Source organism: Ipomoea nil, unplaced genomic scaffold, assembly GCF_001879475.1.
Source record: "Ipomoea nil cultivar Tokyo-kokei standard unplaced genomic scaffold, Asagao_1.1 scaffold2759, whole genome shotgun sequence".
Taxonomy (NCBI): Eukaryota; Viridiplantae; Streptophyta; class Magnoliopsida; order Solanales; family Convolvulaceae; genus Ipomoea; species Ipomoea nil.
The window spans coordinates 14,380-29,775 of record NW_017619187.1 but is presented as its reverse complement, the minus strand read 5'-3'; the positions used below and the strand labels follow the sequence as shown (position 1 = coordinate 29,775).

Sequence of the window (15,396 nt, the reverse complement as noted above, 5' to 3'; positions counted from 1 at the left end):
TGAGCCCGAACAAGGCATCATCATTTTGGATACATAGTTCACTAATTCTGGATATATAGTTCATTAATTCTGGATTATAGTTCACTAATTTTGAATTTATAGTTTATTAATTTTGAATATATAGTTCATTCATTCTGAATATACAAACGCAGCTAACTGCCATAAGCCAAAACAAAGTACCAGTAATCGGTGCGGATATATATTAATTCTGGATATATAGTTCAAATTATGCACAGCATAACGCCGTTAACAACAATCGAAAATAATTTTTAAAAAAAAAATTGGACGAGTCGTTTTTAATCAAAACGACGTTGTTTTTGCAACCGTATGCACCATGCATAGCATAATTTGCGTGTTTAGTCCTCTGAGTTGGTTTGGGGCGGGCTGCCATCTTTATGGTTGCACAGTCTTTGCAAGATTATAATGAACAGTTTTTTACCATTAAAATTTTTTCTTTCCAGTTCATTTAAATTTTTTTTTTTTTCTAAAAGAGAAATAATTGGTGGGACTCGACAGTCACCACTTTACCAGTCTCCCTAATTATCCTTCCATAAACTCCAATTTATTACTAAATTATTACCTATAAATTCCCCTAATTACCCTTTAATACCCTCTCCTCACCATCTACAATTCTTGTGTTATGAAAAGAGGGAAAAAACGAGAGGAAGAGAGAGGTTGATCCACATCTCTCTAGACTAGAAAGCAGTGATATATGTAAAAAAATTTAAATTTTTGGTTTTGAAAGACTCGTGATTTTAAAAATTCTTGTATCTGTTTATTTTTTACATTTTATTTCTCATATGATCGATTATGTTGGCCCGCTGGGTAACTACCCATGATCACTAGAACCAACACCTTGCTTACAATTAGAGAGACATTCTTCTTATATTTCCTGCATTAAATCCAACAATGTTTCTCAACTACTCAGATTTGAATATCTCCATTATTATTATAAGTCATTTTTTGACTTTGGCTAATGTTTTCGTATTATGTAGTTAGGGTGTATTATTGTATTAGTGTTTGACAAGTGACAACTACTCCCTACTAATTAGTGTGCCCAATACTATGAATATATGCTAACTTCTAATATATATGCTCTATGTATTAGAAATCATTTGCTTTAGTGTTTCCATTTTTGTTGTGAGACATTATCCTCCCTCGTCGACTCAAAATGTTTGAGTAACACCTAGTTAATTAATGATGCAGAGGGCGAGAAATCATTTGCAAATGATGTTGCAGTTGATGAGGAGGGGAATGCATACGTAACAGACGTTAAAGCGAGTAAGATATGGAAGGTCGGGCCCGGGGGAGAGCTACAACATACAATAAGGAGTCCCCTGTTTACCCTCAAAGAGTGGTACAAGAACTTGCTTCCCCTTGCCCTCAATGGAATTGTGTATCATCCAAATGGATACCTGCTAGTTGTCCACACTTTATCGGGCAAGTTGTTCAAGGTCCAAACAGCAAAGGGAAACAAAGTCGAGATTGTTAATGTGGTTGGAGGGCCACTGAGGTTCGGGGATGGCTTGGCGCTCTTGTCGCCCAACAAACTGGTCGTTGCTGGGAACAAATTTAGCCCAACAAAGCTGGTCGAGAGTTCTGATGATTGGGAAAGCGCTAGGGTTGTGGGAAAAGCCAAAGGCATGGTTCATCGTGTGTCAACTGCAGCCACGGTGAAGGATGGGAGAGTGTATGTTAACCATTTGGTCGGCATGGGATATCCTCGGAGAAAGCATGTTCTGGTTGAGGCTGTGTTTTCTGCTTGAACCTATACATACAAGTAGTTCATTCAAGTAGTAATTGAGTTGGATCATGCAAATCATGTTTAATTTTCCAATGTTCCTTCTCAGATTTCAGATTTTAATTTGTGTGTTTCTATGAGAATTTTGTAACCTAGTTTTGTTTCAAGTTTATGAAATCTGTATTTCTATGATGAGTGACTGAGCTGTATTTTCATTCACTCTTATAGCTCAATCCATGAGATGCTGCAAAATGAATTTCTCAAAAAAGTGATCGAAAAACTTTCTTTGAACAACTTTTTGAATTTTAGCATTTTGGAGCAATAAGATGTTACAAAACACTAATTAATCAAATACTTATATTGAATATTTAGTGAAATCAAATAGCTAATAGTAGTTAAATAAATTAAAATTGATTGATAAGCTAACTATGTTATCGAACATGACCAATTATATTATAGTTTTAAACTTCTAGCTAGTTCCACCTCAAGGCTCAAACATGGTAAGATTAGCATTCGTGTGTGTGTGCGTTTTTTTTCTCCTTCAGTATTGTTTGTCTCTAAAATTTATTACTTTTATCTCTTTCACCTTTTAGGCTTTTAGAAATAATAACATTAAATTAAAATACTCCTTAACATAAAAGATTGTATTAAATTAAATAACAATTTTATTCGACCCTAAAAACAAAAACTCTTAATAATAATAATACTATAGTAATTTTAGACAACAATATAGCATGTATATTCTAGAACTACTAATCTTGATAATAGTAACAATTTTGTTAGTTCAGGCTTTTCTGAAGATACTCCCATTTTAATTTAAGCAATACTTCCAAAATATGTAGCATTGAGGGGTGTTTGATTGGATGTAGTTAGAATTTTTTTTTCAATAATTTATTCTATGGCAAAACAAATTATAATGTTTAATTAATTTGCCATTCATGTGTACTCTCCATGAATTGTAATTAATGGGTACTCCTCATGAATTGCAATTCAATGGTTGTAGGCTCGTAATTTTGGAAAGAAAAAAGGGAAGAAATGGCATAAGTACATTGGTTATTGTTATTGTTGTGGTTATAAGGACATTTTAATTTTATACCATTTGTTTTCTTTTCATTCCTAATGATTCTATTCCTCTCTACAAAATAATATAATTTGGACCAAAGTAAGATCAGGATGGTTAGGATGGTTTGGTCATATTGAGAATGAACTTTTTGCTCCTTTAGCATGAGCTGCAGATTGTCTATTTGCAAGAATCCTACGTATTGCATAGAAAGTTAATATTTCTAAAAGTAAACACACTCTTCAAAGAGAAGAGAAACAGCATATAGTTGCATAAGAAATTCATCCGTTTCCCCATCAGTCAGTACACAACTCCATTAATCAATTAACTCAATTTATTCTTTAATGCTTCAGCCAGCAGTTCATATCTCCATTTTACTTCTTACCGCCCATTAAATTTTGAATTTGTACAATAACCGTCTTTCCTTTTGAAGGTAGGTAAACTAGTTCAATTGGTATAATAAAAATCAAAAGCCAATTAGATACGTAAAAAATCAAAATAAGAAAAGCCAAACACTTTCTAAATCCACTCCGTTAACAATTCATAGAGCTACTAATTTTCATAAAATTTAAGGCAAATATTTCCAAAATTTTATACAGATCAGGGATTATGCTTAGGCCTACTTAGGACTAATTAGAGCTGTTCAACATTGTTTATCTCAACACATTTCTGATATGAAAACAACATCAAACTCGCAAAACTAGAAAATATATACTCAATTATCAAACAAACCAGATCAATTAATAACAGCACGCAAAAATTCAATTCGAAAATGGAAAAAACTTTGGGAACTAACCTAAACCGATGAAACAGCAAATATGATGGCAGGGGTGAATACAATGAAAAGGCATATTACGAGTTTGTGCGTGAATCTAACGAACCGCCATAAACAACAACAAAAGCTAGGCGTCAGATTCACGCACAAACCGAAATATGCCTCTTCTACATACCACTCGACTCCCCGTCTCCCCCTCATCTTCATCCGGTTTTTGAGTTCGATCTTGACGCTTGAGTCTCACGCGGATGAGTCGTCTTAAATAGAACCAGTTGATGTTGGCAAAACGCATGGGCCTATCGATGAATACAGCCCAGCCCACTTAACTACCATATTACTAGTTTATGGCAAATAATGCTGTGGAACCGTGTCCACCTTGCACGGTAGACACGGTTCCAAAACTACGGCGTCATTTTGGTGGAAAATGACGTTGTGTCAATAAAAATAATACTTTCTTTCATCGTTAACGGCGTTTGTCTTCAGACGGTCTATGTTTATAATTACTGAATTCTATGTTCATAATTTTTAAATTTTATATTCACAATTATTGACCTCTATATTCACAATTACATAACTCTATGTTCATATAGAATTGTATATTTGAACTCTAGAAGTCTGTGTTCATAATTAGTGAACTCTATGTTCATAATTATAGAACTCTATGTTCATAATTATAGGACTTTATATTCACAATTATTGAACTGTGTATTCACAATTACAGAACTCTATGTTCATAATTATAGAACTCTATGTTCATAATCCTTGAACTCTATATTCACAATGTCTCGCTAAGTTGTTTTGAATTTTTTTTTTTAAAAAAAATCTGATTGGTGGAGGAAAACGATGCCACTAACAACACCGTTACTCCAAAATTTCCAAACGACGTCGTATTGGAATCGTGTCCACCTTGTAAGGTGGACACGGTTCCACGACATAACAATTGCTAGTCCAGTTTACCCGACAAATTTTCATGTGAACCATGAATAAAAAAACACATTATTTATTTATTGAATGTATATAATTTGAAAGTATGTATACAATAATAAGTAGCTTGTAACTTAATGACACCTCTGTGGCTCTCTTAAATGAGATATCATAGGTTTGACGATATTGACTCTTTGTGCTTCAATAGATCTCTTTGTGCTAATAGGTTAAGAAAGTATATATAGACAGATACTACATTACTACATTGTAATAGAAAGTAATATTGACTCTTTGTGCTTCAATAGATCTCTTTGTTCAAAAATTATGAATATAGAGTTCAATAATTGTGGATATGGAGTTCAAAAATTATGAACATAGAGTTCAGTAATTATGAACATAGACTTCTAGAGTTCAAAAAGTATGAACATAGAGTTCTGTAATTTTGAATATAGAGTTCAATAATTGTGAATATATATGAAGTTCAAAAATTATGAACATAAGAGTTCTGTATTAAGTTAAAAAAAAAAAAAAAAGTTTTGTAATTATGAACATAGAGTTCAGTAATTATGAATATAGACTTCCTAAGACAAACGTCGTTAACGGTGAAAGAAAGCAATTTTTTTTTAATTGACATCCATTCGTTTCCGCCAAAACGACGTCATTTTAGAACCGTGTCTACCTTGCAAGGTGGACACGGTTCCACGGCATAATTTGCCCTAGACTAGTAATATGCTAGTTAAGTGGCAAATTATTGTATGGACCGTAACAAAAAGGACAAATTATTGTGTAGACCATAATAAAAAATATATTTTTAATATATTAAATGTACATTATTTGTGTACTGAATGTACATTATACAATATAATGCACACTCATTACACAAATAATGTATATCTTTTGAATACAATATACATTTTTAACATTCTAAAAATACATTATTTTTATACTGAATATACATTATTTTAAATATACAAAATATAGTCCACACAATAAGGATGGGAGAACCCATTATATAACACCATTTGTTTAATTAGAGTTGGGCACATGGGCCAATAACCATTATACTATTATCAAATTTCAAATGAGTAACTTCTATATTTTTTTTAAAAAAATTTATAGGGGTAATTTATATCGTGCACCACGGTGCACATAACAATATACGCTCAGGTACAAAACACGCTCTTTTCATGCTGATGTTATACTGACGTTACTCTGTTTATCCGAACAGACAAAACTCCATTATGTGTATTGAGTTAAAAATTTATTTGTATTGTGTTATGAGTTTATGTGTATTAATTTAAGAGTTTATGTGTATTATGTTAACCAAACCCCATTATGTGTATTCAGTCAAAAGTTTGTGTATTGTGTAATGAGTTTATGTGTATTCAGTAAGAGTTTATGTGTATTATGTTAATCAAATCTCATTATGTGTATTTAATTAAAAGTTTATGTGTATTCTGTATTATATAGATTATGTGTATTCTGTTATGGTTTATGTGTATTCTGTTATGAGTTTATGTGCATTCGAAACAAATGATTTTTTTAACAACTTAACAAAACGACGTCATTTTGGGAGGCGCGGGGCGCATAGTGCACGGTATAACGATTGATTTATAGGTCTCTCATTTTACTTTTAATCTTTTTTTTTAAGAACATTTTTTTTTTGTCCTGTATTATTGAAACATGACAATTTTTGATTTTTTTTTTGAGAATACAATTTTTGATACTTCATCAGTAAAATCGTTTAAATATCGTTAAATACATGAACATTTTGATCCTTTTTGAACTTGTGGCATAATTAAAGACCTAACTTTTTTTTTTTTTTTACCAAGTGGCTTGTGGTCCACTGGTATCCGATTTGGCCCCTTATGTGGGAGGTTTAGTGTATATGTGGGTGTTCCCCTTCCTTTGTAAAAAAAAAAAAAAAAAAACTTGTTTTTTTTTTGCTTCTTCTTTTTTGGAATAACTCATTTTCGAATTATAATTAAATTTTTCTTTATCCAAATAATAATGTCCAAACGAAAGGATATTCAGCCTATGAGATTTTTGCTCCTCTCGGACTGTCAGTCTGTGTGCAATTCCATTAATGGTCTCCATAATGATTTGTCTTTAGCTGTGTGATTGATGAATGTAGGGATCTTCAAAGACACTTTAATGAAGTGTCCACAGTTTGGTTCATGCGATTGCAAGGATTGCTCGTTCACAGTTTGGTTCTTCTGTTTAGATTTCATCTATTCCTTCTTGTATTGAAGGACTAATTTAATAAAGTTGGTATTCCATTCAAAAAAAAAAAAAAAAAGATATTCAGGCTCTGTTTGGCAACGATAAGCTAGGAGCTTATAGCTTATTTTAAACTACTAATAAGCTATAAGCTCTGTTTGGTAATGTTCCCAAAATAAGCTCCTAGCTTAAAATAAGAGCTTATTTTGGAACGCTACGTTAGGTAGCGTTTCAAAATAAGCTACTAGCTTCCTAACTTTTTTTCCATCTTTACCCTTAGGGGTCGTTTGGTTCACGGAATGTAAGATTACCTAGGGAATGTTAGATTGCTGGGAATGTTAGATTACTGGGAATGTTAGATTCCTGTGTTTGGTTAAAATTGGGGTATGTAATATAATGATGTTTGGTTTAGGGTTATCTTTTATACACACTATAATATCCTTAAACATATTTTCATATATTTTAATAAATTTAAAAATTAAAATAAATAAATAAGATAACGGTATCATATATAATCACATGATTTTAAAATATTAACTAAAATCTTGAACTTGAGAAACAAAATTATTTTATAAACTAACATAACATAATAAATAAATAAATAAATAAATAAATAAATAAATATATATATATATATATATATATATATATATATATATATATATATATATATATATATATAACTAACATAACCAAGGTTATCTTAGATTACCTAAGATTTTGAAGGGAATCACATTCCCTTCAAAATCCTATGTGGAGGGAATGTGACATTCCTTGGGAATGTTAGATTCCCTGAGATAATATGAACCAAACACCGGAATGTGAGCTTTGGAATGTCACATTCCCTTGGTTATCTTATATAACCTGAACCAAACGCCCCCTTATTATTTTAAAGTAATGACATATTTTAACCTTATGAATTAAAACCATTCTCTTCCCCAATCCCAACTTTCACGTCAATCCCTTCATCTTTAGCTTATTATTATTATTATTATTATTATTATTATTATTATTATTATTATTATTATTAATGTTATTTTTAAACTAGCAATATGGCTTCACGTCAATCCCTTCATCTTTAGCTTATTATTATTATTATTATTATTATTATTATTATTATTATTATTAACAACGTTATTTTTAAATTAGCAATATGGCTTCCACCAATGACAATATTGCTACTTTATTATGGGATGCTAGATCATGATCATGCTAATAGTTTTATTTTAAAAAATGTTTACTTTTTTTTGGAAGACGAAATGTTAAATTTTAATATGTAAACAAACTAATTTAAATTTTATGAAGATGTCCTTTTTAGTCTTTTTACATTTATCAGCTTATCAAAAAGCTAATTTTACCAAACACTTTCAATCATAACAGCTAACTTAACAGCTCTTCAATTTTCAGCTCCGAGCTTATAGCTTTTCAGCTTTCAGCTCCTTTTCAGCTATCAGCTCCTAGCTTATAACTTTTCAGCTAGGTTTGCCAAACAGAGCCTCAGCCTATCAAAGTTATCATTTTTACACTTTCTCACCCATTCTTCACCAACTCCTATGTTTTGTAATCTTTCCGCCATGGCTGATTGGCTGAATGGCTCTGATTGGCTGAATGCATGGCTGAATGGCTGTGCTATTCTATATAAATCACCGCCTCACTTGAATTGCTCCCAGCTGCCTTCTCCCTTAGCTTCTTCCCTCATCCTTCTCGCCAGCCTGCGAAGCGTGGAAGGTGTGAGTTATGGCGAGTTTCTTCTCTTGCTCGCCAAAGCTCCTGATACTCTTCTTCATCGTCTCCGTCATTCCCCTCGCCGTTATCGTTCACCTTGAGACCGCCGGCCGGCCGTCCACCCATGTTATCCAGTACCACAGCACCGGGTGGCTCCGCGAGTGCGCCAAGTGGGACGATCAGGGCCGTCGATTCCTCGTCACCTTTTTCGAAGGCGGCGTGGGCCAGATTCCCGTCCCCCTCGACCACGACGGCTCCGCCGGATCTGTCCTCCAGGAAACGCCGCTCGTCAAGGAGGTTGACTTGTCCGGAAACGCCTCGCTTGGCCTCGCTATTGACCGGCGCCGTAACCGTGTTCTCGTGGCTGTCGCCGACGTTTTCGGGAACAGGTATAGTGCCCTGGCCGCGTATGATTTGTCCACGTGGAAGAGAATATTCCTTACGAAACTCAGCGGCCCAGGTATGTTCTGTGAGCATGTGCAATCCAACTTAAATTTTTAGTTGAGATGGAGCATATGCTTCAATTTGGTATCAGTGTTGCTTGGTACCCCGCACACTTGAGGAGCGCTCAGTTTAGGCTTTTAGTTGAAATGGAGCACATGCTTCAATTTGTTTATGGTTGCGCAGTCTTTGCAAGATTATAAACAACAATTGTTATCAGTTACATGTTGAGAAATTGATTCCTAATGTGTTGGGATAACCTTTTTGGTTTAGTGTTTCAATTTTTTGTTGTGAGAGTTTATATATATATATCCTCCATGGTCGACTTAAAATGTTTTAGTAACCTCTAGTTAATTAATCTTGTAGAGGACGAGAAATCACTTGCAGATGATGTTGCAGTTGATGAAGAGGGGAATGCATACATAACAGACGTTAAAGCGAGTAAGATATGGAAGGTCGGGCCCGAGGGAGAGCTCCAGGATACAATAAGGAGTCCCCTGTTTACCCCCAAAGAGTGGTACAACAACATGGTTCGCCTCGCCCTCAATGGAATTGTGTATCATCCAAATGGATACCTGCTAGTTGTCCACACTTTATCGGGCAATTTGTACAAGGTCCAAACATCAAAGGGAAACAAAGTCGAGATTGTTAATGTGGTTGGAGGGCCATTGAGGTTCGGGGATGGCTTGGAGCTCCTGTCGCCCGACAAACTGGTCGTTGCTGGGAACAAATTCAGCCCAACAAGGCTGGTCGAGAGTTGTGATGATTGGGAAAGCGCTAGGATTGTGGGAAAAGCCAAAGGCATGGTTCATCGTGTGTCAAGTGCAGCCACGGTGAAGGATGGGAGAGTGTATGTTAGCCATTTGCTCGGCATGGGATATCCCCGGAGAAAGCATGTTCTAGTTGAGGCTGTGTTTTCTGCTTGAACCTATACATACAAGTAGTTCATTCAAGGAGTAATTGAGTTGGATCATGCAAATCATGTTTAATTTTCCAATGTTCCTTCTCAGGTTTCAGATTTTAATTTATGTATGTTTCTATGAGGATTTTGTAACCTACTTTTGTTTCAAGTTTATGAAATCTGTATTTCTATGATAAGTGACTGAGTTGTATTTTCATTCACTTATAGCTCAATCTCATTCACTTGGTTGCCAATATACCCCGTTTGGTAACGATTGATTTGTCTTAATAATATGGTATTAACTTTAAATTTTTAAAAAGGAAATCATGTCTCAAGTCATAGATAGGTTGCGTATGACTAGTCTATCCATAAAAGGCTCGAGCTTTGCAAAGATGAAAATGATAATTTTGAGCTCAGCTAGGCAGAGATGGGGGTAGGAAGTGAAGAATGGGGAGATATAATTTGAAGGAAGAGAGGAATTTTGTTGTAATCAAGTTAACCTTCATTGGGGATATTTGGTAAATAACTATTTGTGGTTAGTATTAGAAAGATATTTAGTAAATTAGCTGTTGGTTTGATAGCTGATCACGTGCAAAATGACTTTCTCAAAAAGCTTATTGAAAAAATTGTTTTGAGTAGCTTTGTAAATTTTAGCGTTTTGGAGTAATAAAGTGTTACAAAAAACTAACTAATCAAACACTTATATTGAATGCTTAACCCACTAATAATAGTTAAATAAGCTAAAATTAATTAATAAGCTAACTATGTTACAAACATGACCATTATATTATAAACTTCTACGGGGCGTTTGGTTGGAAGGAATTACAATTCCATTCCCACATAATTCCGAAGGCAAGCAAATTCCTTCGTTTGGTTTGAGGGAATTGCAATTCCGTGAAATTAAAATTCCATCATTTCCCTCTTTTTAAAAAAAACTTAAAATTGATGTTTGACATCTTTCTTTCGATTATAGTGTCTTCTTCTTCTACTCTCAACATAAAACGTCAATTAGTAGGTCAACCTCAATCATTGCTTTCGCTATGCAATTCTAGAGTTTATTTACAACGTGTTACATAAATGTACATTATGTAATTGCAATTTCTTTCCTACATAATTTCCTCCCCCAATCAAACAGGTAAGATTAGCATAAGTGTGTGTGCGCCTTTTTTTTTTCTCCTTCTTTGTTGTTTACTTCACAAAATTTCTCTCTAAAATTTATACTTTTATGTCGTTAACCTTTTAGAAATAATAACATTAAATTAAAATAACATAATAGATTATATGCTATAAATGTATAATTCATGGGATAAAATATCATTTTTCTAATAAATTATGGTATAAATTTATAGTGTAAATTTTATTTTTTTTCCAGAGGGGGATACCCAAATCAGCTCATTCTAAGAACAAAGCCTCCCTTGGGGAAATCCAAGCACATCTTCCTCAAGGGACAAAACAATCTCAGGCAGAGAAAATCAAGAGGCCACGATCACAAGAGAGTACCTGTTTAGCCAAACTATCAGCCACCCGGTTCTGTTCTCAAAAGATATGAGACATAGTAATATCCCATGGCTTCATCAACCACTGTTTGCACTCCTGGATAATATTAGCCAATAATCCACGATTCCATTGTTCGGCGTCTTAAGTGCTTCAACAATATTGATAGCATCAGTCTCCACCCGGGACGGAGCCAGGAATTCCATTGAGGGAGGCGAAGGAGCAGGGACGGATCCAGAAATTTTTTCCAGTGAAGGCGAAACGTTAAAACAAAAGAGATAATTTGAAAAAAAAAAAATCTAAGAAATATAGGTATAATTATTGTTGGAAAATATGAGCAAAAAATCAAACCTATCGAAACTTTATAAAAATATTCATAACAAAATATGAAACATAATTAATTTGATAAAATAATTTGAATACAAAACACATGTCCAAAAAAACTGTGAAAATGTTTTGATGCCAAAATTTGAACCCATAACCTTCATTATAACCAACCACATGTTTTACCAACTAATCTAACTCACTTCTTGTTAATATTTATTTGTTTTTTATACTAATACTAAAAATTGTACTATATATATACATACAAAGGTTATATATGGGGTGAGGTGGGATGAGGGGTAGCTGCACCCCTTTGACTCCGTCCTTGGTCTCCACCATAACCTTCCTAAAACCTCCCCCCCAAGCTATCTCGAGACCCTTCAGCATAGCCCAAGCCTCCGCTTCCTCAAACGAGCAGATACCGAGGTTGGCTATGAAACCTTCAACCCAATTGCCTTTGTCATCACGAAATACACCTCCACAGCCCGCGATTCCAGTCTTGCGGTTTTTGCTGCCATCAGTGTTAAGTTTATAAAATTTAACACAAAGCATTTGTTGCTTGACTGTACTAACCTTACCTCTAGCATTGAAAAATGATTTTAGTAATTACTATACACTTCCAAGTTTCAACCCATATTGAGATCCGTTCTTTGCTCTTTATTTAGGAGAGTTCTTATACAACATGATATGAGTCACACTTGTGTCACTATTCGTGAGGCGAGTTTAATCAATATGAAAATATAATACTTATACAATTAGGGACAGAGACAGTATGGAGGCGGTAGGGGCAGCTGTCCCCACTCCCCTCATCCCACACCTTTATATATATGTATGTATATATCGACAGGAAAATGATATATGTACTCTCATGGAGTATAAACTTCCGCCACGTGTATCAATAAATTCAAGTGAATGAAGAAAAACAGTGGCCCACTTTGTTATTTAAACCAATCAAATAATGACACTTCAGCAGGGAGTACAAAATGGAGTAGAAAGTGAGAGTACATGTAGTATTACTCATATCGACATATATAACATTAAATGTTATATAAAATTTATATTTATGTTTATATTATTAATAGTTGGAGTAGCTTAGTTGATTGAACTTTAAATTTGATGTTAAAAAATATATGGTCATTGGTTCAAATCTCATTAAAAACACTTTTCCTCTTTATCTTCCCTTATTTATTTTATCGCTTTCATTCCTTCTCAAGATAAATATTTTTTTAGCCTACTTTTATGAATCATTTAATTAACAAATTAAATACTCTTTTAGTCTACTTTTTATGAATCATTTAATTAATGTAGTAATGTAGTAATGTAGTATATTTCAAAAAAAATAATAAATGTAGTAATGTAGTATACAAGTTTATATTATACTTTATTGTATTCAAATTATTTTATCTAATTGATTATGTTTCATATTTTGTCAAAAATATTTTTACATTTTCACCCCACTCAAGTACATTTTTTGTTCCCACTCTAGCTATCGTTTAATCTATCAAAAACATTTTATTGTAATTTATAATATATTTTATATTTTAACATTATTATGACTGTTTGATATTTTGTAATTGATATTACTAACATTATTTAAATTTCACACCCACTCAAATATTTTTCTGGCTCCGTCCCTGTATGCAACAAACACCTAAAGATAAGACTTTTAGCGTTTATGAACAAACGCCTATTGCTTCCTACAACAGATGCGATGAATTGTTTTGTACTAGTGAGATTTTTCAGTATAAGTATTACATTTCATCTTGACCCGAGGCGTCTCACGGATACTTATCCACCGTGAGACAGTCTCATACAAGTTTTTTCGATACAACATTAGTACAAATCATGACATGTAGTTTATTTTGAAAATAATATAATGAGATTAATTATATATAGTCTACATTAGCCACTCATCTCCCTCTATAGTCTATAGAGCCAAGAACATAATGTACATCTCACTAAGCATAACCAACGTACAACTGAGCAATGCATGTTTATGAATTCAGCTTTAGTCGATCGTTGGCAGCTAGGGGTGTAAACAAATTAAATAAATAAAATTTGATTCACCAAGTGGCTTGTAGTCCACTGGTATTGGGTTGCTCCCCTAAGTGGGAGGTGTAGGGTTTAAACTTCAGTTGTGGCAAATAGTGTGTATATGTAAGGTATCCCCTTTCTTTATAGTAATAATAATAATAAAAAAAAATTGATTCGTGATTTGAATTTGAATTTAAATATTTTTTTCGATTCGAATATATATATGCTATTTAAATATAAATTTTTATTACATTTTATCTTAATTTATTAGAGAATTTTGTAAAAAATTAAGTTAAACATTTCGAATTCGAATATTCGAGTCGAATCGAATATATTCGAATAAACTGGTCGAATCGAATACGAATCATATTTGAGATTCGAATCTTAAACGAATACGAATATGAATATTCGAATATATAGTCGAATTCGAATCGAATAGTGAGATATTTGACTCGATTCGATTCGTTTACACCCCTACTGGCAGCATAACATTCAACTGTTGGTTTTTGAGTGGTAGATTGTATACAATAACACATAATCAAACACTGTTAGTCGTAATGTAAGAATTTCATCCAATGTGAAGAGCTCATTATAAACATCATATACTCGTCTTCCACCTAATGAACAGTTGAGTCACCCTAAATGCATGTGATTACCTCTCCAATCCACTATCCTATAAGGTCTTGTGCCTCTCAACTAGATAATGATCAAATAGCATGTGGAAATTGAGGTTTGAAATGACCATAATCCTCTCACGTTGCTTCTTCTCAACTTAAGTTAGTCCATTGAATTAGGACTACTTTCACATCACTAGTAGCCTACAACGGCTGCATGCATGCATCTGTACTTCATGTACTCGCAAAGTCACCGCCGCACAATGTGTCTAATAATTGGGAGCCCAATTTCTTCCTTTAAAAAACAACAATTAATTAATATATATGTATATACATGACAGCATATATATGTGAATAACACATACAAGAAAAGGGTTGACAAGAAAGAATAATGTTATTTTTAATGTTTTGCACAATTATTCTTAGAATAATGTTTTTTTTAATAAATAAATACGCCTAAAATGACATATCATTCAATTTGTTGCACAATTATTGATTGTTTAAAGAATCAATATAATTGTACTATTTTTATGATAACCTAATGTTATTTTTTGTGTGTAATCCGGTGATCTATTTAATAATTTTTTCATATCAAATTTGTGGCACATCATAAATAGCATGACGTTTTACCCACACATCTAACTCTATAATAAAGCAAGAAGTTTTGCCAATCATTAGTTCCCGCCCAATGAAAACGACGCAGTTTTGGTATAGCTAACGATCTGGACTTAATTCCTTTTTTACTGTGCGCGTGTAATGGAAATTCGTATTGGGAAATACCTAGCCGTTCTTATTATTACACAGTCCTTGGTTCCCAAGGAGTTCAATTAATGTAGAACTCTTTGGTATTGTAACCAAGATCACTACTATTAATATCTACAAATCCTAATGAACTGCTACGGCATACAAGAAACAATTAAATAGAGATTACAAACATTACATACATACCTAGATACATAGAATATGCAGAGTTGGTATATTCAAATTTACATTAATTGAGATGTGCGATTTCCCAAACTTAGAATGCCGGTATCTCCTTATTTTTGAATCTTCAGTATGTATAAATACCGGCCTTCTTCATGGCAGTACACTTCAGAAAGTTATCACAGTTTACAGCCTTTTAGAAACCAATCTTTGCTGTTT

The 15,396-nt window shown here is 33.3% G+C and overlaps 2 protein-coding genes across 2 annotated transcripts in view; both read left to right on the top strand.

The window, feature by feature from the left end:
- Positions 1-15,396, top strand: part of LOC109156815 — a 29,939-nt gene that overhangs the window by 728 nt on the left and 13,815 nt on the right. Inside the window, exons 2-4 of the mRNA XM_019304674.1 lie at positions 1,207-1,768; positions 9,838-9,863; positions 14,468-14,480. Of these exons, the coding sequence (XP_019160219.1) occupies positions 1,207-1,766 (560 nt within the window). The 3' untranslated portion in view covers positions 1,767-1,768; positions 9,838-9,863; positions 14,468-14,480. The remainder of the gene's footprint in view (positions 1-1,206; positions 1,769-9,837; positions 9,864-14,467; positions 14,481-15,396) is intronic.
- LOC109156814 lies at positions 8,349-9,982 on the top strand. The gene is made up of 2 exons (XM_019304673.1): positions 8,349-8,905; positions 9,253-9,982. Exons 1-2 carry the CDS (start codon positions 8,458-8,460, stop codon positions 9,810-9,812), a joined length of 1,008 nt encoding a protein of 335 aa, XP_019160218.1. The 5' UTR covers positions 8,349-8,457; the 3' UTR covers positions 9,813-9,982.

Coding starts and splice junctions, on each gene's coding strand:
- LOC109156814 (XM_019304673.1), top strand. CDS start 8,458: ATGGCGAGTTTCTTCTCTTGCTCGCCAAAGCTCCTGATACTCTTCTTC. Junction 8,906..9,252: donor TACGAAACTCAGCGGCCCAG/GTATGTTCTGTG, acceptor TTAATCTTGTAG/AGGACGAGAAATCACTTGCA.